Raw genomic sequence first — 21,930 nt, forward strand, 5'->3', positions numbered from 1 at the left:
TAAATTGCATATGATTTGTGTGAGGATTTAATGTGGTCATCATGTTCACCAGATTCCTGGTGTCAGCAGTAGGTCTACGGTGGCCTGTGTTTGGCACATGCTCAGATTTAGTCTGTATTTAATGTAGATAACACAGATTTGATGATTAGTGGGTCTGACAGCCCGTAGCCCCACTACAGCGTCAGTTCATATTTCAAATTTTATTGGCTATCTGTCGACGCCAACACTAGCTTGAATAGACTGCTTGGCAAGAAGAGGGGAGACTTTCTTTGCGACCGCCAGCGAACTCGAGAACATGAATGAAGTGGCTTGTATACACAAGGTTTGAAAGCCTTAATGTGGAGGAGAAATTGGAATTAGAGAGCCTCGATGTCCACCAGCCACTGGATACTATCATCACTCAAACTGCCGGTAAAATAAATCGTGGGTTAAAAGCGTTTTTTTACGTGTGGGTTTTGAGGAAAAAGTGTCTAGAAGCTAGCATACAAATAAAGGCACTCTTGTTTTCCATGTCTGCTTTTTAGTGGAGATGGTACTTGGTGGAGGACGGGTTATAAAGATTTCGAACACCTTTTTAAGAGGATCCTGAAAAATGAGAGCAGTGGGAGTCATCTGGATAATGCTGTGAAATTGGGTTTACTGGGACGGGTAAATGTCACTGCAAATCGACATAACATACAGGCGCTATATTGAGAGGCATAACAGACAATTGTGAAGGAAAGAAGGTCCCTGCTCAGTCGGATTATAACATGTGTTTAACTGTGTGTAAGATGTGGCCACAACAAGTTGGCGGAATCCCCGAAATTTAGGAATTTTCAGAGGCATTATCTAAAAAGTTGTCCGTGTGCTTCGTTATGCCTGTCAGTTGGTGTTAACTTGAGGTCTTTGCTGTTCACTTGTAGCCATTCAGGCTCATTTGTTCTGAGCTTCAAGCTCTAGGGCTGTACCAAATGGTTTTTTTTTACATGCGAAGCTTGAATGAGGTTTTGAGACAATTACGCAGAGAGAGAGAGAGAGAGAGAGAGAGGGGAAGATATGTTAAGCATGACGCATCAAAACTTTGAACTATTCGGTTCAGCTGTAGGCTTACGTGAGTGAATAAAGTATCCTAATTCAGGCTTGTAGTTTTGTAAGTTGTGTAATTGCTTTTTCTCTCTCTTACCCACTCAGTCACACATTCTCTCTCTCTCTATTTGTATGTGTACAAGACTAGGCCAATCTGTTGTGGTTGGTGCCCGACCATTTTTTTTTTTTACATATAAAAACGCCACTGTTTATTTAAGGTAAGAGAAGATAAATTCAAGGAGCACTAGAAAACAATGTAAAAGAGAATACAGTAAAAGTGTAAGCATATTTGGAATCTTCTTTAAAATGATCGAGAGAAATGCAGAGGCAGACGTAAATTATTTATGACGATATATTGTGGAACCAGTAGGAGCCAGCTCTGATGAAATATCCAACTTACAAACCGACGACGAAAACAACAAAAAAAATGTATCATAAATGTTTATCATAAAAAGGTGTCATAAAAACATAAAATATATAAAGATAACAACCACAACAGGTTAGGAGACACCACGGCTAATCTATAGTTTTAACATGTGTTAAGATTATCCAAGTGTGTACAAGTACACATGTACATTTGTGTGGCCATGTCTGAGTTATTTGATGATTTTCTTTGGTAATTTAACCAAATGTTTACAAATGCTTTAACCCCTGTTTACTCATACAAACAAATCCCAATGTTGTATGTAGAAGAAAGCATTTATTTTAGCTATTTAAATCACATTAAAGTATGAATATTCAAATTAAAATCTGATTTAATCATGAATCGGAAAATCCTTATATAGCGCTGTAGATTCCTCCTGGTCGGCACATGTTCACACAAAACATCTGTTACATTAAACCAGGCAAGAAACATATTTATAGTAGCGGCCTGCAGGGATGAGTGGCAGACTAGGGTCATACACATTCACACCTGGATGATCAGTACGACCGCTCTGTGTATGTGTGTGTGTGTTTTGCAACAGCTAAAGGATACACACAGCGTTTTTACTCAACCCTCCTCTGAGCTGCTCGAACAGACTGACAATTTGATGACCTGTTTCTGCTTCCTCTAAGGCATTTATCTTTTTAGCACCACATAAATGTCTGCTTCTATTTCTACCCGCACTATCAAATGTATGTAGAAAAAATAATACATTTGCAAGTAGAGAAACAAATTTGACCAGCCAATTCAAAATTTTGCAGATTCTTATTTTCGTTCGAAGAACTATAATTGGCAGCAAGTCTACAGATCAACTTTTCAACACCATCACGGAACGTCCCAAAAAATAATTTCTACCTTCCAAAAAGTCAGGGTAAAATGTCATAAATTCTAAATGTTATCCTTTTTCTTGGTTAATGTCATCTATAGTAGTGCATAAAAATACATAATTTCAATAATTAGTAAATAAAAGATTCTAAAACTGTGAATTTTGTTTTGACACAGCAAAAAACTGTAGCAACTATTTCTTACATAAAAATTTATTTTATTTGCTCCAACCAGACTGAATATTACTCTTTGCAACAATATACACTTCACTTAAAAATCCCAAATGGGCTGTTGGATTGCCACAAAAGCCTCTTGATCCTTTTCTCTTTCTACATTATCCAAACTTTCGTGTTACCCCTCCTCTCTTATTTTCTCTTTTCAACTCATTTTGTTTAAATCTTTACTGCCCCGTCTCTTTTAACTCTCTCTCTCACTCTCTCTTTCTCTCTCTCTTGGTCCGGACTAAACCAGACCAGGTCTGCTTTTGTAAAAGTTGAGGGGGGGAAAAACTTCTGTTAATACACAGAGAAAAGAAGCGGAGACGGCAGCATTGCAGCTACACATTCTTGGAGAGTAAAAGCTGAAAAACATGCTAAGATAAGTTTGTTTCATGACATCTTTGGTCACAAGTTGTCTTCACATCCCCTCGTCTTTTAAGAATTTAATCCTCTCCTCTCCTTTCTCTGGATAAGAGAGTTAAAAAGTTAAATCAGAGTTGTCTGAAATGGTTAACTGCTCATTCTAAACCCTCTAGTTCAAGACCTGAACATATAATGGGATTTGATGTGGGCCAGGTGGCTGTGTGACTATTATCATCATCATTATCCTCTATTAACCTGCCTTCCTGGGTATCCATCACTCCTCTGCTGGCAGACATGAACATGCCCAATGAAGCATTAAAGTAAGACAAATTATCCTCTACTCTCCCCTCTGCCTCCCTCTCTTCTCTCCTTTTTAGTACAAAAACTGCAACTACAACTATTTCTATCACCACCACTACAGTGTCAGGTGTGTGGAAGATGTGTCTCATGCATCCTGCCCTCTCCATGACTCTGTGTGTGTGTTTGGTACAGCAGTATGTTAAGTCTTGCATTGTGCAGATTTCAACAACCTACGTCACACACACATTCCACACCGAGCAACAATCTGCCCTGCGGCGCTCCGGCGACTGCGCTGTCGAAACACCTTAGCGAGGCCTAAATGATTTGAAGCGGTCCACTGCTAACACTCGGCAGGACTGCCCCAAAACGCAGGGGGCTGTAAACTGTTAAGTCCCTGAAAGTGTAATCTTTTTTTGACAAAGAAAATAAAGTTGTTTTAAGTTTTTTGTCCGTGATGCTGTAAACAACTTCAAAAATGCAAGGTTGCAAAGTTTACCACAAGTAGAGTTGACTGAAGCCCAAATCTCCCGTTGTCCTCAATACTTCCAGACGAAATTGACTTTTTTTCAAGACTGAAATTTGTGCAGGAGTTTGTTTTCCTTTACGAGACAGTTAACCCCCAAATCTTGAATTCATATTGGTCCTCTTACATGTGCTATTTATCAATCTAGACTGTTTTGGTGTGACTTGCCAAGTCCTGGCTGTAGAAATGGGCTGCCTTTTCTCCAGTATAATGGGACTATATGGCATTTGACTTGTGGTCCTCGAAGCGCCAAAATTACATTTGAAAACCTCAACAGCAATGTGTCTTTCCAGAAATCATGATAGTCCACAGACCTTTTGTTATAAGCAGTTTAATGTAGGAACTACTTTCTTTCTACTGAAACCGCGCATGAACTTGTGGACGAGAGGCTCATTCTTGTGACAGCGCAAGATGTAAAACATGATTGCAGTCCTCCTCGGCTGAGCTGTAACGTTAGCTAGCTGGGTGGCAATAGCGGGTGTAGATGCACACATCCTTCCGAGAGACAGGGGAGGCATTGGTTTTATAGGTGCAAGCAGGTAAGGGGGGGTTTGTTGGTGACGAAAGCTGCCTCCATACTCATCACCTGACTCGAGATCAGCTGATCAGCTAAAGTCAATTGCAATAGCAAGGTTTCAACCAATAGAGGGCAGTCACTCGCATATTTTAACACTATATGTAGAATTCATTAACTTTGCACTTAAATGTCAAGATTAGGACCTGAATCTAATTGGATCACCACTTAGTATCCATAATCTGTTTTTGTCAGGTGGACAAAAGTGGTTTGGGGGTTTAGTTACTCTTTAAGGATTTCTCCTCAATAAAACAGTAGCTCAAAGAAATTACCTGCCTGCCATCTAGCTGTCTAAACTTGAATTGAATTCATCCAATCCTAATATCACATAAACTGGTTAACATTGAGATGGGCAAACAATACACAGAGGAGAGGGGGATCAAGAAAAAAAGAGAGGACAGATGGAGAGAAAAGAGAGAAGGAAAGAAAAGGAAGGCAGATGGCGGAGAGCAGGAAGTGTCCCTCTCAGATGGAGTGATATATGAGACTGAAAAAGAGGAACCAGCAGTAACGTACGACAGGAGCCTCATTAAGTGTGTGTGTGGGGCTGTGATTGTAAGTGTGTGTGTACACAAGTTATGAAAGTATGAGGGTGAAAGTGTGTGTTTGTGTGTAAATGTGGAACAGAGAGTAAAAGTGTGTGTACAGATTGTGAAAGTTTCTGTGTTGCCGCCTTCGAATGGTACATGTGAGCTCGTTGTAACTAAATGGAAAATCGTGTCCACGATATGGCATTCAAGAGATCGTAAAAAATCAATCAAGATTTTCCCCAGACTAATTATAAAATTACGAAGAAAAACACAATATGACTAAAATGTTAATATATAAGTGGTGTAACCGACTGTACGGATCTCCAAACATGGTTCGTCAAGCATGTGAACCGCGGATTAATTACACATTACACATTGATCATTATCTGTCAATATTAAGTAGAATATGCGATCAAGCCATTTGCATTTATGTTTTTCTAGTGTTACATTGTAAACAACTAATTTGTGTTTATATTGACAGGAAGGTGGCAGCATAGCTAACAGCTAACGGACGAAGGTTCCGTCAGTTACATTGTGATGCGTTCAGCCTCTGTTAACGGAAAATAAGAAAAATTAGGTAAATTTTAAAGTTATGATGAGTTCAAATGTAATCTCATAAAATGTAGTTTTGGTGAGAAACTTAAATAAATACAGGTGTTTGAAGCAGATGTTTTCACAACAACATAAACAGATAATAGAGAAGAATTATGACCTGTTTAACTTCCTAACACTAGCTTTTAGCAGATTAGAATATATCATTAAAACTACCAATGACAAGATGTGTTTTATTCAAATAAAATTTCATTTGAATTGTGTGTTTTTATGAAGAAAATAAACACTATAAATGATTTGTACAAAGTAAAAGGATAACATTCATAATTTTGAATGGTTTACACAGAACTTCAGAACGGTTAAAATAATTTTTGGGACGGTGGCAATTTTTTTTTAAATAGTCTGGAGCCTTGTAGGCCAGCTGCTATAATCAAACAAAAAAAGGGATCTGTATCTGCCAATATGAATAATCAATTATGGGCAATTGGCACGGGGGCACTACAATACATTATAAAACTAAACATCGATAAAAAAATTAGCTTCCAAAGAACTTTACCGTTCCTGATGTCAGCAAACGCGTCATAACTCGTGAAAACTGAGCTTTCAGAAAATTTCCACTTCCCAGGTTGTGAATACGACAAGAGGGGAGCGCTCATACGGACTCTTCTCGTTAGCACACTAAACACGACCCATTTGAAGGCAGCATGTGAAACAGTAAACACATGTGTGTGTGTATTTGTGCACGCGTGAACCAATATAAAGACGCTACTGTCCTCCATCCTTCTTTAAATCCTTTTTCTTGCCTCCTTCCTTCCTCCCTCCTTTACTGCCTCCATCTTTCTATCAACCCACATATCCTCTTTGTGTTGATGCAGCTGTGCCGTGTTTGTGCATGTACGTGTGTGTGTGTGTGTGTGTGTGTGTGTGTGTGTGTGTGTGTTGTGTGTGTGTGTGTTTGTGGCACGTGCACACACCATCACAGCCAACATGCATTCTCAATTAGTCCCATATAACATGCTGGCACTCTTATTTGGGCATCTGCCCTGGCATCGACACACACACTCTTTTAAAACCACAGCTGGCTGAGAGAAAGGTTCAGGGAGTGTTTGTTTGTGTGTGTGTGTGTGTGTGTGTGTGCACGTGTTTGTGTTCGTACATGGGTCTTAATGCGGGACTGTGGTTTAACTCACTTATACCCATATACAGAAAGGGAAGAGTAACACAAGTGTGCTGTGTGTGTGTGAAACTCACTGTGGCTGTCATGTTGTTGCTATCATCCATAGTAGCAGCAGAGTATTTGTTTGAAGGCATCACTGTTGCAGTCGACTGGTCCAGAGGCTGTCCTGACTCCTTTTCAAACCTGGACCAGACACAAAACAAGGAAACGGTCAGAAAATGTATTAACAGGACTTATGACCTGGTGTCGTGGATCATCAACACAGTCAATATCACAGCATCGTCATTAAATGTTTGTATGCTTCTCTGTTGTTCTTTTGAAAATCACCTGACAGGGAAACAAATTAAATTAAATCTAAAAATATATATTTTCTGCTCCTGTATGTTTCACTATACAATGACACAAAACGTGCATAGTATTTTCTCTCTTATCTCAAGAGAGAAAAAGTGACTGTGAAAAAGTGGAGAGGTTCAGGCAGGAACAGAAAGAGAAAGACTTGGAGAGGAGAAGATGTTCTCAATGAGTGGGTAGGAGCAGATCTGACATGCCCATACAATTCTGAGGTATACAGATACACAAGCCTGTCTGTGTGTCTGTGGCTGTGTGTGTGTCTGTGGCTGTGTGTGTGTCTGTGGCTGTGTGTGTGTCTGTGTGCGTGCGTGAGGGAGTGAACAAAATAAGAAAATGTGTATGCGTTTGTACATGCATTATGGATGCAGTACTCATGGATTCTTCTTTGCATTGTGTGACAGCACATTACTTGCCACCTTCATGTCAGACAAGCCTGGACAGAGAGACCTGCCGAACTCAGGTAGCCAGCCGACTGTCTGTTTTAGTTTTACTAACGTTAAACTGCCTGGAGATCCACTGAAACAAATCCCATAATAACAAAGAAAAATGCAATTGTAAAACAAAAAAAAGAAAACTCTTAGAAGGGTAAAAGAAGGTGATTGTGCAAGAGAAAATAAGTAGAAACACCGGCATGTTCAATAAATCCTAGCATAGTCAGCACTACTTAATCCAATCCAAAATATTATCTCACTCACTCTTTTTGCAGTTTAAAGCCTAAAAAATTAGCAGAATTAAACCAATACATACATAAATATAAATACATACAATATTACAATGTTAGAGGTTTCTATTTTCTTTTGGTCATTTGGTATATAACATGGAAACCATTTAGCGATTAGTCCTCCTACTGACTGTCATTAAACCATTTAGTAGTTTTTTGTTTTTTTAAATGTGAGGATTTGCTGCTTTTCTCGGTATCAAACTATATTTTGAAGTTTGGGCTCTTGGTCAGACAGCAGGGCATCTGACAAAGTTATTTTGGACCCTAGGGAATTGTGATATTGTAGTATTTTTTTTCACTCGAATGAAAATAAATTGTAAACAAGCTGCAGCCCTAAACACAAACTCAAAGCATTCGGCAATAAAAAAAATTAACAACTGACTTTATTCCCTAGGAGGCTCTAAATTATCCTTTGTTACCTCTTCATGGCATGTTTGGACAGGACGGGAGGACTGTTTACAGCAACACATAACTTGCTTGACATTTATCCATTCTTGCCCTTAAAATGTTATGGTTCTATGTTGTGAGGAGCAGCTTTCTGCACATGTTCACACAGTCTCTGGTGGCTGGCAGGAATAAGTCATGTTGTTCTGTGTGCAGAGGTTGGTGCCCTCTGACTGACACAAACCGTCTCTGACATCTATAGGCTCCATATTAATCATGTGAGATCAGGGAATCTCCCTTCACCCGGCTGCAGAGGTGAAAGAGTTCATCACTCAAAAAGGAAGTTGACGCCCACTCCTTCTCCCCCCGCCTTTGACCTTTCACCTACACACAACAAGCAGACAAAACAGGTGCCTGCTGCTAACAATCATTCAGGTCTGGATTTGTTTCCACTGGTGGCATTTGTAGATTTGGTAAAGTAACTCTTGCTAGCACTTACTTATAAAAAAAAGGCTAACAAAATATGATGTGACGACCACCCAGGTGATCACTGCTTGCCTTCTTGACAGAATTGAGTGAGTCAAAGCTTAACCTTAGGCTACAAACAAACAAACCACAAACTCATTTTGTAGAACAAAACGATAAATCTCCTAAGCTTTTGTTAACCACAATTTCAGTCATCTAATCAAAAACCCATTTAAAAAAAACATTGCATTTTAGACTGACAGGAAGTGCAAATATTTTCTTTTGATGGCTTTGTAGCCTTGATTTCAACATTTTGAACGTCTTATTTTTTGGAAGTAGTAGTATTAACACAAGAGGTTGGAGCTAAGTACAACCGAACACTGAACAAGGCGACCAAAATGTTACAATTAACTTTCATGAACAGAAGGTTTCAAGTTAGATGAAAACCAGGGCCAGACAACAGTTTGGTAACAAACTATGAATCACAATGTTTGTGATTTAGTAAATAAACATCATTCTGTATTGAAGAAGTCTTGTAACTACTTATTGAGACCATCAACTCATTTTAACTGAGGTAATAAAATGATAAAAGTAGGGTCATTTTATCATTGACTTCTATACAATCACACTTCTTTTTGCAACCAGAGGAGCCACACCCTGCTGGTTATTCAAAAGAATGCAAGATTAAGGCACTTCCACATTGGACTCACTTTTCAGATCTGGTTGCCACATGTATTTATATGATTTTTGCAGCAGATTTTGTATGTTGTGTATTTAATTCACTTTTAATGCTTAAAACGTTTTTGTTTTTTTATCCATTAAGAGATTTTAAATAGATTTTCCAGAAATTCATATCAATATTAAAAAATGACATAATTGTGATAGAGGATTTGATATCAATTTTAGGCACTGCGGTACCATTCCTTAGGGTTGGATAGGGTTATTTCTTAGGCTTAAGGTTAGGCTTTAAATGCTGTGGTATGAATATATACATAATTCTCCCTAAAACCATACACCTTAAATTACAAAAAGTAAATAAAATAAACGCAACACTATATGAATGAATGCTGAATGCTTTTACCATCTTAACATCTTGAAGCGTTACTGTTAACTGAAAGTTGTTTGATGTTTTCCCTTCTTGCTCATCCAATCAGCTTTTTGATTTAAAATTTAGGTTGACATATTCTGTGTCCATATCTTTGCATTTAAGTGTTCATTGCTGTATCTTTTCAGAAACATATTTCTGCTTAAAGTTAGAATGAATTAGAAGAACTGAGGAACTGCTGAGGGCAGAGAGTTGTAAGGGGGCCCAGGAAAAGGGGACACAAAGTATGAGGGGGGGCCTTCACATCAAAGTTCTGTCTGGTGGCGAGAGATTAGGGACCGCATTGCAAGAGGGGATTGTTCACTCCCCAAAGGGTATGCTCCTCAGGGTCTCTCTCTGGGGGCTGCATTCCTTGTCTGTCATGTACTTTATGGCCCCTTCGGGCTCAGATCCAGTCCTACAGTTTATACATTGTCTACTTTGTTGCCTATTGTACAGACTGCACTCATACAGTATATCATCCACTCACTCAACGGTATGGATAAGAAAAAAACAATTTTGAAATACAACACCAAAACCATAAATGTTAATAGATTAGAGATTCAATTTATTGTATAAGAATATCTTGATATATTTTCTTACCAAGCTAATAATGCTAATAAACAGATCTGACTCCTTCAGTGCACTACAGCTAAAGGCAACTAACTGAACTATAATAAGAGAGGAGAAATATGGTGATGTCCACTGCAGGAAGAGATCGTATTTAGGTGTATTTGGATGCATTGATCCGTATCGGAGCTGATACCAACCCCTTTTAAGTGGGTTTGTCAGTGGTTCAGTTCCATTGATTCATGGCGGGCCATCGACTGTGAAACATTTTAAATTTAAGGAAAACAGAGCACAGGAATCAGACCAGGCTATCAAGAGAAGCCACAGACTGAATGGCGGCTCAAGATGTTTCAAAATCTTAAATTCTCCTGAAAACAACATTAGATATTAAAATGATAAATGAGTAACCAGAGGAACACAGTGTGAAACCGACTCAGCTATAAAACTCAATAGTTAGAACCACATAGTTTAAACCCCTGCAGCAAACTAACTGTTGACAACAGGTTTTTAGTAAATCACAGCACCACAACAATCTTTTCCAGTTAAATTCAGACAATGTTATCAGAACATGTCAGATCCTGTCCATTACCGTTAAATCTAACTTAATCAGTTAAAGTCTCATAACAACGGAATGGAGTTATTGTTGTCTTTGTTTTATATCATTGTAAATTGAATACCTTTGGGTTTGGGGCCGTTGGTCAGACCAAACAAGACATTTAGATACATCACTTGTGACCCTAGAGAATTGTAATGGGTGCTTTTCCCCCACTACCTTTACTCATTTACTTGTTAAGAGCTGCATAACAGACTTTCATTTTTTTCGGCACAATTACAATAAAGATGTATCAAGTTTGGCAGCTCTGATCGACATACTGACACGTATTCTTTGAATATTAGAAATGTCTTTAATGTTAAATCTGAAGCCAGTTAAACTCTTACAGTTTTTAGAGTGTAAACAAAGAGTGTTGGTTAAAGTAAATTGATGCTAGAATAAATGCACACACACACACACACACACACACACACACACACACACACACACATACACATATATATATATATATATATATATGTTCAATCTAAGTGATGTCAATATCCCCCTGGATTAACCCTATCATTCACTTCTGAGTGACTCCTCCCCTCCACTGTCCACCGCGTGGCTTCTTTCTTCTTTTTATCGTGACTCAAACATGAATGAATTGAATTGAATGAAATGAATTGTATTTGTCTGCACACACATTTGTCCCTGCCAGTCCAACAACAGGCTGCAAGCTCTATTAATAAATCACCGAGGGACTTGAGAGCAATAATCACTGAAGAAGGAAGTTCATCCGGTAAACCTGCGCCGTCAGAACATGTTCAAACGGTTCAAACACCGGAGCGCGTTCAAAACCAGGAAACACGCAGTAAACCCATCGTGCAAAAGACATGCAACTAAACCAGGTGTAACCTAAGTCCCCAGTCAGCCGTGCAGGGACATCACATATAGTTTGTGTAAAACCTCTATTCTGCACCAACACACACTGTTCCAAGTGGTAATAAAAGCACTATAAGAAGATATTACGCACGAACATTCGCTTCAAACTCACAACTCGGAGCCAGGAGCTCAGGAAATCCTTGGAGAAATACAAACTATGTGATAAGTACTGTGAAGTTAAAAAAAAAACCTCTATATTTGGAGGAGAGATGCACTATTGATGAATTACAAGGCGATAAACACAATGTGCACTACAGATTTATTCAATTCTTCAAAGATTATTATAGGAATGCTGTAATAAACGCGTTATAAACGCACTAGGAACGCACCACTAGCGTCTACATGATCATTTTAAAGACATTTGGTTGAACAGCCTCAGGTTCAACATGTATGCAGCTCTGTTGGCTGCACATGGGCAACAACACTACCGAGCTACAAAACTTTACAAGTGCACGATGAAATAAAGGGAAGGCACACCATCAAAAGCGAGCCAGCCTCCACAAACAGCTTCAGAAATGTTTCAAATATGGTTACAAATTTTAAAAAAAAGCGTGTTTCTATGTGAAGTGTTAATTATTTGCTTGGTAAATTCCTGCAAAAAAAAAAAAACGCCCTCCCCGGTGTGACACTTACATAACCATCCACGCTTCTTACACGTATCCACGGCTGGAAAATGACACGGAAGATGAGTTGCTGCCTGGAGAGTGAAAGGTGTGCAGACAAGTAGGCTGGAAAAAACCTTGAACTTGAAACACTGATCAGGAGTCGGTCGAGTCCTCTCGCATGAGTTGTTCACTCTGTTGAAGCATGCTGCTCTCTCTCTCTCTCTCTCTCTCTCTCTCTCTCTCTCTCTCTCTCTCTCTCTCGTGCTCACTGCGTGTGTCCCACTGTAGACTGACTGAGCCTGGCGGTGGGTTGGCTCGTGTTATTATAGTCGACCACCAGGGAGGAGAGGTGACAGCAGATTGGGCGCTGAGGCTTTCCCCAGGTGAGAATGTCAACTCCCCATTCTCTGTCCCCGCAAGTTAAACATGTGAACAGGAACTACTTTTTTTAAAATTTTTTACAACAACTCCCGTATCCACCACCAACTTTCAGCTCACTCTGTCTCTGTGAGGTCTCAGATAACCTCTTCACCATATTCCCAAAGAGACTTTCTCCTCTTTTTTTTTTTACCTCGGGGTGGTGAAACGAACTGTTGCTGAACAGAAACTACACAAAGCACTTAATTCAAATGCTTTACACATTTAGCAATGAGGATGAATGATCGGTGATAGTAGAAGTACTCAAATATTTAACTTAAAGTCTCTGTTACATGTAAAAAGCCTGCATTTCAAATTTTGAGTAAAGACAAATATACTTAACCAAAGTAAAAGTGATCATTATGCAAAATGGCCCATTTCAGAATAATGTATATTATATAACTGGATTAAAATGATTGATGTATTAATGCTTTAATATTGCAGCTGGTAAAGATGGAGCTCATTACTATAATTACTTTATATGCTGCTGGGTAGTTTAATACATAGTAATATATAAACATTGATAGTTTTATTTATTAATAGTAATAACCTTGTACTCAAAGTTTATCTGATTGTTCACCGACCAAATTGTTATGATGTATATCACATATCGATGTTTCTTCTTCAATTTCCATCAAGTGTGATTTAATAAACACAGCGCACTTGGCCACGCATGCGCACAAATGAACCCGGAAGTGGAGCGGAACAGCCAAGCAGCTCTGACGGTTCTACAGAAAAGAAAGATGCAGCTTCACTCCGTTAAAGACGGTTTACCGGATTCTGTCAGCACCGACTTTCAGAACCTAAACAAACTCAACGAGCAGGTATAAACAGCAGCTTATATGTTTACTGACAGGGATAAACCAAAGAGCATCAGTTTAGTTAACGTTCATGTTAGATAATGAGCTGTATTTCGTTTCTGAGGTTTCATTCTCCTTAGAGGGGATTTGTGAACAGCTGTCATAGTTTGTAAAGCTTCAAAGATGAATAAAAAGGATGCGTGGTTGTTCATTGGCGGGATTTATCTCGTTATCCATGGCTGACAGTAAACACACCAATTCATAGCGCTGGTGAATCACGTGACAACCGACCGTGTCAGTGGCTGAAGAAGTATTCAGATCATTTACTTGAGTAAAAGTAGTGATACCAAACTTTCCTTTAGTAAAAGTACAAAATAATTATCATATTATTCAAAATATTATAAATTGTAATCTATGGTATGTGTTTATCACTTGTATATTGCTCATGGTAAAGGTGTAGATACTCTTAATTACTTTATACAGCTGGTTAGCTTAACCTATAATAATACATCCTCATTTGGGATTATTGATTTATAGTTTGTATCAATAATCTAAATCTGCAAAGTAACTCATGTTATCAAATAAATGTAGTGCAGCAAACAGTACAATATTTTCCTCTGAGATTTAATTGAGCATAGGTATGTATTAACATAAAAGGAAAATACTCAAGCAAAGCACTAGTACCTTTTAAAACTGTTCAGTACAGTACTTGAGTAAATGTACTTTTCCACCAGTATTGAAGTCAATAGTAGACTAGACCTCTAGCATACTATGGCTGCTGTTTAACTTTTTCAAACTAGCCCTCTACTAAAAATGGAGTGTGATTATTTTACTGTAAACTTTAGTTGTAAAATAAAAAAAGTTAAACTCTGTATTTGTTTGTTGATGGGCGGCTGTGGCGTAGTGGAGGGCAAGGTAGTTCTCCAATCAGAGGATCGGTGGTTCGATACCCGGCTTCGTCAGTTGATGTGTCCTTGGGCAAGATACTTAACCCCAAGTTGCTCCCGAAGGCTTGCCATCGGTGTGGACTGGATGTTGCATGAATGTTAGTTAGAGTCTGATGGTGGCACCTTGCATGGTAGCCTGTCATCAGTGTGTGAATGGGTGAATGATATGTAATATACTACTGATTGTAAGTCGCTTTGGATAAAAACGTCTGCTAAATGACTGTAATGTAATGTTTCCCTCCAATCAGCCATTAAGATATTTTTTGTCACTAAAATTTAATTATCAAGGATTATAAAATGTATAATTCTTTTTTTTTTTTTTTTTGTTTTTTTTTTTTACATAAACAACAATATTGGTACAGATTCCACAAACGTTTTAACAGTGACAGGTTTTCTAAATTACCTCAAGACTTCTTTATGCACTTCAATTTTTTTGTTACTTAACGACTTATATATTACTCCAGTACATCAGTCTAGCTTCATTACATATCTTAAAAAAACACATCATGATACATGAAGCTGTAATAAGAAAATACTACAGTAACGAGTCTTAAACTAACTTAAAATAAGTGCATTCAACATATACCGTGTATACCTGTATATGTATATACTGTATATACCTCAGGTGTACAAATTTACAGAAGGACTTTCAGACTGCATTTTTAGAGTGGTTTGGAATACTTAACAATTTCTACATATTGATTAGATGGCATGCACATGATTTAAAAGTCTTATACATAGTTTCAAAAAAACTTTTGGCTTGAAATACACAAGGAAATACAAAAAAAATCACCACACAGCAATGGACAGAATGTCCCAACTTGATATTCTTGATGTTGAAACGATGCATTTTTTCAAATAAAGAGATGATCAAAGCTAATTTTCTCCAACAAACCAAACACAGATTCAGACATTAAAAAAATACATTTTTATGTTTTCATTTTGTGCAGCAATTTCTTCGTCTGATTGAAATTCTGTTCCAGTTCCTGCTGGAGCCTAAAGAGGTAAGCACACACGCACGCACATTCACACATTTCTGATGTTAATGGGACTTTGGACTCAGTGATTAGCCATGGCAACTGAACCGAGGCAAAACATTGCCTGTCCTATTGTAAGTGTGTGCAAATTAATGCATACATTTCTGTGTGTGTGTCTGTGCGTGTGTGAGTAGACGGAGAGGTTCATGCAGCTGCTCGGTGAGTTTGCAGGGGAACATGGGATGAGTGCCGGTCCTCTGAAAAACCTCATGAAGAGCGTCCTCCTGGTGCCACAGGGTGGGAAACACACACATCCATACAACCATAATAAATAATAATTTTGTTGTCTGCCTCCCTTATATATTTCTACATCTTTTAGTCATAACCTACATTACCCAGAATACATTACGTTAACCAGAGAACCTTCAGACAGCACTTTCCGACGGGGAAATTAATCCCTTATCTATGCTTTCTTCATAGTCACCAGACTTCTTTGACAAAAACAGTAATTTTACCTCTCAGAACACAAGAGGTGCTGGTCTACCTGTGCCTTGATCAGTTAGTTTGTTTGTGTTATGGTGTGACTTTGGTGTTTTTAAAGGGTTAGTTTTGATTCACCATAATCCATAACACATACAAACTAACCCATCGAGCCATCGATGCAGCAGCAACTCCCGTGTACTGGGAGGTCCATTTAGTGTTTTTGTTGAAGGAGTCTGGTAGGTAATACACTGACTAAGGATAAGATAATAGCCTCAGACAATCTCTTAAAGTTAGATGAGGACACTAGGTTACAGAAATGCTGCAGCTGCAAGAAGGTTTTTTCCTCTCATTGACGATTATTCTGTCTGTTCTCTCCTCAGGCGCTTTGAAGAAAAACCTGACAGCTGACCAGATCAAAGAAGACCTTTTGACATTAGGTACACATCCAAATCCTTTATCACAGGAGTCGCTCATAAAGAGGGTGAATTTTAAATAGAAGTTAGGTAAAGCTGCTGGATAGAATCCTCTTATGCATGCTATGCAGATGGCACCTCTTACCGCTTTTCTACTCATTATTGTGAACATTTTACACAGGAAACAAAATCTGCTTTTTCTGTTGACTCAGGACTAAGTGAAGAGAAGGCGGCTCACTTTTCACAGCAGGTAACTTTCACTTCCATTTGAAAACATAATAAAAGGGTTAAATAGATAGTTTAGATTTTTTTGAAGTGAGGTTGTATGAGGTAGTTAAACATAGTCAGTGTATTACCTGCAGTAGATGGAGGTCGGCACGCAACCAGTTTGGAGAAACAGACAGGAGTACAAGCACGGGAACAAAGCAGTGTATTGCCGTGGACGGGAGCAGCAGCAAAACATGTTTGAGCCACCTGAAGAAATCTGTTCAAGTGTATATGAACAGCTATATTTAGAATATTACCCTGCCATCTGTTAGCCCTTTCTGACGATGACCTGAAGCCATCATATCTATCTATGCTCTCTTCATAGTCATAACAATAATTTTACCGTGGGGCTTTGGTGAGTTCAAACTAACCTTTTAAAAATTCCACAGTCACACAGTCACACAATAAACAAACCGATCAAGGCAGCGGTAGACCAGCAACTCCTGTGTTCTGTGAGAGAGAATAGATCGATGTAAAGGCTTCAGTTCCCCATCAGAAAGAGCTCACAGCAAGGTAAAGCAGTACATTGTTTTACTCCTGTGCTTGTACTCTTGTCTGTTCCTCCAAACTTGGATCATACTAAACGCAATCTACTGTAGGCAATACACTGGCTATGAATAGTATTGACGAAGTATGGCATACAATCCCACTTCAAAACATCCAAACTATCCTTTTAAGGGGCATTCTACCACCCTCCTTGATAGAAAAAGTTATTAACATTGATAAACTTGATACATTTTGGGGGGGTTGAGATCCCCTGAAATTCAGCATTTATAACCTGGAGATGATCCAGTACATAAATTGTTTAGTGTCACATTATTCTTCTTGCCTTCTGTTCTTTGTAAAGTCAGTAAAATGCCTTTTTATCAAACCAGATATCATTTTATGAACACAGGAGTCTTTTTTCCTGTGTTTTGCAGTGGGGGGAGCACTATGCAGCGCTGTCCAGACTCGCTGTGGGACAGACTCTGATGGTCAACCAGTTAGTGGACATGGAGTGGAAGTTTGGAGGTAAAATGACATCCCATCAAATTTAGCTCTCAACAAAATGATCTATTTCTGAGCACACTTAGGAGCCCTGCAGCTCAAACTTCCAGCACATGTTCATGAACACAGAGGCTCTAGTCTAACGTATCTATTAGCATAGCTTATGTCCTCTAATTCTCTGTTCTGGCTCATTAAAACAGCTCAGATGTGTACAGCTCATGGGTCTCTATCAGGCATCATTGTTAATGCATACAACCTATTGACTTCTTTAGACTCACAGGTAATAGAGATGCTAATACACTGAGCCGGAGAGTCATTAGCATTATGTTGAGCTATTGTTGAGCCGATCTTCATGTTAAAAGACACCGTGCTCCAGTTTATGAGGGGAGTGGACGGGGAGTGCCTGTTCATGCTGCACTCGTCTGTAGTTTTCTTTACTGTGCTGTCATTGAAATGCAAAACCCTCAGCCAGGCGAACAGACTGTGTCTCTGCATGTTGCCTATGAGTCGGCTGTAAACAGTCGGGCCTCTGTGGAGACTTGACAATTCTGAGAGCCAATATGTACACTGCTTGTCTCACCGGCTGCTATTCAAACAGACCATCTTGTACGTTTTTTAATGTGTATAAAGTGCATTAGAAAGAGTCCAGGACCTTTGAGTTCTTGCATATTTTATTGTGGCCTCGCTGCAAAATACCAAACCGCTTCATAGTCCATGGGCTAACTCTGTTTTTTAGAAGATAATTGTCGAACTCAAAAGACATTAACACACAGTATGTATGTTTGAGAAACCCCCATAAGTAATGCACAGATGATGATAAAGCAGAGAGAGAAAATATTGCTAGTAATTGTAATGCAACCTCTGAATTAAGAGAAAATAATGTTTGTGATATATCACAATACCAAAACAAAAGCCCTGTATAATGTTTTTACAGTAGCAGCGTTTTAGCTTTATGTCACCCAATAAGTATAGGTGAATCAAGAATAGAATGAAAGGAGTGTGAAATCAAGGTAAAGTGGCCCTAGTTCAAAAAGGGAAAAAAAATTAAAGTGGAATCCTTACACCGTAAAAGTGAGTTTTAAGGCTGCATTAGACAACGTTTGGCCTCTACAGGGCAGATTCCTTTAAAACCAGGCTGGCGTGTTATCACACCATGAAGTTGTTACGGCTAATGAGTTTGCAAGTAACTGCCTATTGACACATTCAGCAACACAATTGTCCCTTTGGAGTTTGTAGCTATTTGATGAATACTGGTCAATTTATTATCACGTTTGGCCTCCTGAGAAAAAAATCTGTCTCCTTAGCCGCTTCATGCTCCACTTTCATCAGCAATTGGTCTCTAACTGTGTCTGTCTGCTGTTTGGTGCTGAGCAGGTAGAGTACAGCGGCGTTATCCGAGCTTCTTCTTGAACTGTGAAGAGGCCCAACTCTACAGTACATGTGCCTTAAAACCCAAACAATGTGCTAAAATACGCAAAAAAGTTCTGCAGAGCTACAGAGGCAATGATAATTATCTGTGGGTTTGTCACATTTCACGTTACACATAGTCTGATTCAATATTACCTTTTTATACTTTCCTCTGACACACAACAGTTGAGAAATTACAGGAAAGTACGGGGAAACAAAAATCCTTGGCATTCTACGAAAAAAAAACAACTTTTATTGTCATTTTAAATATACATTATCACTAAGCATTATTCAGTTCTACATCCTCTGTATTTTTATTACTTTTTAAAATATTTTTAACAAATATCAATCCATGAGCCCTTGAGTAGTCTTGTTTCCATGCAATTGTCAAGCACATTTTTAAGAATCAACCTTCAATTTTGCCTTTAAAGCTGAAAAAACAATAATGTATTCTTGTTTGTGATTTCATTGATCACTTTGTATGAATCCAAGTATCATGATGTGTTTTCTGACCCTCACAGTGACTGTGGGAACCAGTGAGGTACAGAAAGTGGGCAACATCTTTCTGCAGGTTTGAAAGCTGTGTACACACACACTGCCACAAACACACAAACAAACACACAGTATTGCAGCTCTTTGTTCAGTTTTGTTGAACACAGTTTTATTTGTCCTCCTGCAGCTGAAGCTGGTGGTCAGAAAGGGGATTTCCACTGAAAACGTCTACATGGGTGAGCGACTGTGTGCTGTTTATAACAAAAACTGCTCTGAAAACGTTTGTTCATGTCATATCTTGTATTGGGAAATTTCCTCTGGCCTTACTGGATCTTGAAATGTCAGATCGGGGGGGGCAGGCTATCACAGAGCTGACACATAGAGAGACACTTTCACGCTCATATTCACACCTACAGACAATTTAGAGCCACAACACCACAGAAGAATCTGTGAGGGCGACAGTGCTAACCACTACACCATGCCCTCATCATGTTTACTAACATAGCAGCAATACAGTGCATACAAATAGATAATGTGGGTGGACAAAAACAGGATGACTAGGAGCTTTAGAGGAGATCAACACACACCGTGTAAAAAAGTAATGCATGGTAAATGTTTGTTATCCGGAGAAGGAAACCAAGCTGCTCAAATTCCCTAATTAAATTCAGTTTTCAATGCTTCGGTGATCTGTTTGATGCACGTTTGGAGCACAGAGATAGAAAAACACCCCCTGCAGCTGAAAAACAATACTTATTAAATCCTGTTGTCTATGAGGGAACTTTTGTGTATATATATATATATATCAATGTGAGCTGTCCTTAAAAAATAGTTTTATAACAATAATAATAATTGTCCAGTAATTGTCGTATTCTATCCCATTTTTTATGTTCATTCCTTGTCCATTTTCCCTTAATGTAAAGCACTTTGTGCTGCATTTCTTTTAAGAAAGGTCCTATACAAATACATTTGTTATATATATATTGTGGAGATCACTACAAAGGGTAACTATTCAGAATTTCTCCAGTTATGTCCAGAGAAGTATTCCCTTAAATTTCATACCAGACCACCTTCTACAACAGCAAAAGAAAAGAAAATGTCTTCAAGCAGAATTAAGATAGTTTGAAACCTTGTTGTTTATACCAATGTGTAAAAGGGAGTCTTAAAACTATCTTTTTTATTTATTATTTTTGTAGTCTGATACACTCAGTTTGTGTAATCCACTAACTATTTCCTGTTTTCTTCCCTCATCTCTTCCAGAATTGACGCTCCCACAGTTTTACAACTTCCTACATGAAATGGAGAGAGCCAAGGCCAGCATGGAGTGTTTCAGCTGAGTGTGCGTGCGTGTGTGTGTGTGTGTGTGTGTGTGTGTGTGTGTGTGTGTGGGGGGGGGGGGTGCGTGCGTGTGCGTGCGTGAGAGAGTGTGAGAATGTTAGACTGTGTGTGTTCATATAACTGCAGGGCAGTGTGTGTTATGTATGACATCATCTGTGTCTGTGTGTGGCACTGACTCAAGCTAAACACATTCTCTTCACTGTCAGACATTTCTACTCAAATAAACATGAATAAAAGAAGAAAACACTGGCACTCTGAGCACTTCTCTCAACTTTGATTTATGTGGGACATTCCTATCATTGGGTTTCTTTTAATTGTGTATGCAGAGGAAGTCTGTTTTGAGAACTGAGGTGAGAATTAAGTCTTAGGGTTCATTGATGCTTCCTCTTTATCTGTCACTCAGAAAAAACTTCAACGTGCCCTGTGGGTAAAGTTTGGCATCTTGATAGCCAACAAAAACTTGCAAAAGTTTATTCAACCCATACCCAAACCTTTTTGATAAACAATAAATCTACTTTGATCTACATGATATGGACAGTATATAGCCTACTGTATGTGCGTAGTACTGGTACTACCATATTGCCTGTGCTATACAATAATTATAGTTAAAACATTTATGCATTTCAGTTGTTTGCATTTAGTTGAGTTCTTAAGACTAAAGTCGACTATTATGTGAAACCACAAGGGAGCCTATGTGTGTAAAATGTGTCTTTCTATGATTAATGTTTCCGTTTCCTGACTAAAGGCATCACCCCCCTTTTTATTATTTCTTTATTGCTTTCGCCCTTGTTCTATTTCATTCGTTTTTTGTTTTATATTTTACTAATTTGTTTACGAAATTGTTCATCTTGTTGCTCTTTCATCAAGCTCAGGCCTATAACAAAATAATGTTATAATTAATGGGAGAATAATGATACAATTTCACTATCAAAATGTACTTAGTTACATTCCAACACTGTAGATAAGTGGCAATGAAAGCTGTAAAGGTGATAAATACCACACGCTGATACTTCTGAAGCTCGAGGCAGATTTCAGAAGAGTGAATGGCTCGGTTTTTCATGTGTCTACTCGTCAACATCAACATATCTTTTCTTTTTTCTGATAATGACAGTTATTAGCTCAGCACTTATATGAGGGTTATGGGGCCTGTTGGATATTTTTCTACATCTCAATAATAAATAGTTTGATGATAAGTAA

General features: G+C 38.5%; 2 protein-coding genes across 2 annotated transcripts in view; one reads left to right on the forward strand and one right to left on the reverse strand.

The window, feature by feature from the left end:
• LOC129099266 (DNA (cytosine-5)-methyltransferase 3B-like) overlaps window positions 1–12,418 on the reverse strand; it is a 32,304-nt gene extending 19,886 nt beyond the window's left edge. Inside the window, 2 exon segments of the mRNA XM_054608439.1 lie at window positions 6,626–6,734; window positions 12,237–12,418. Of these exon segments, the coding sequence (XP_054464414.1) occupies window positions 6,626–6,734; window positions 12,237–12,244 (117 nt within the window). The 5' untranslated portion in view covers window positions 12,245–12,418.
• An 875-nt stretch (window positions 12,419–13,293) lies between these two features.
• On the forward strand, window positions 13,294–20,788 carry commd7 (COMM domain containing 7). Its single transcript, XM_054609254.1, has 9 exons — window positions 13,294–13,449; window positions 15,323–15,376; window positions 15,544–15,646; window positions 16,213–16,269; window positions 16,458–16,495; window positions 17,433–17,523; window positions 19,428–19,477; window positions 19,586–19,634; window positions 20,656–20,788. Exons 1-9 carry the CDS (start codon window positions 13,309–13,311, stop codon window positions 20,730–20,732), a joined length of 660 nt encoding a protein of 219 aa, XP_054465229.1. The 5' UTR covers window positions 13,294–13,308; the 3' UTR covers window positions 20,733–20,788.
• Window positions 20,789–21,930: the final 1,142 nt, after the last annotated feature.

The sequence above is a fragment of the Anoplopoma fimbria genome, chromosome 12, assembly GCF_027596085.1.
Source record: "Anoplopoma fimbria isolate UVic2021 breed Golden Eagle Sablefish chromosome 12, Afim_UVic_2022, whole genome shotgun sequence".
Classification (NCBI taxonomy): domain Eukaryota; kingdom Metazoa; phylum Chordata; class Actinopteri; order Perciformes; family Anoplopomatidae; genus Anoplopoma; species Anoplopoma fimbria.

Bases quoted from the DNA above. Each gene is read 5' to 3' on its own strand.
- commd7 (XM_054609254.1), top strand. From the start codon at position 13,309: ATGAACCCGGAAGTGGAGCGGAACAGCCAAGCAGCTCTGACGGTTCTA. The intron at 15,377-15,543 runs GTAAGCACACAC...GTGTGTGAGTAG, and splicing joins TCCTGCTGGAGCCTAAAGAG to ACGGAGAGGTTCATGCAGCT. The intron at 19,635-20,655 runs GTGAGCGACTGT...CATCTCTTCCAG, and splicing joins CACTGAAAACGTCTACATGG to AATTGACGCTCCCACAGTTT.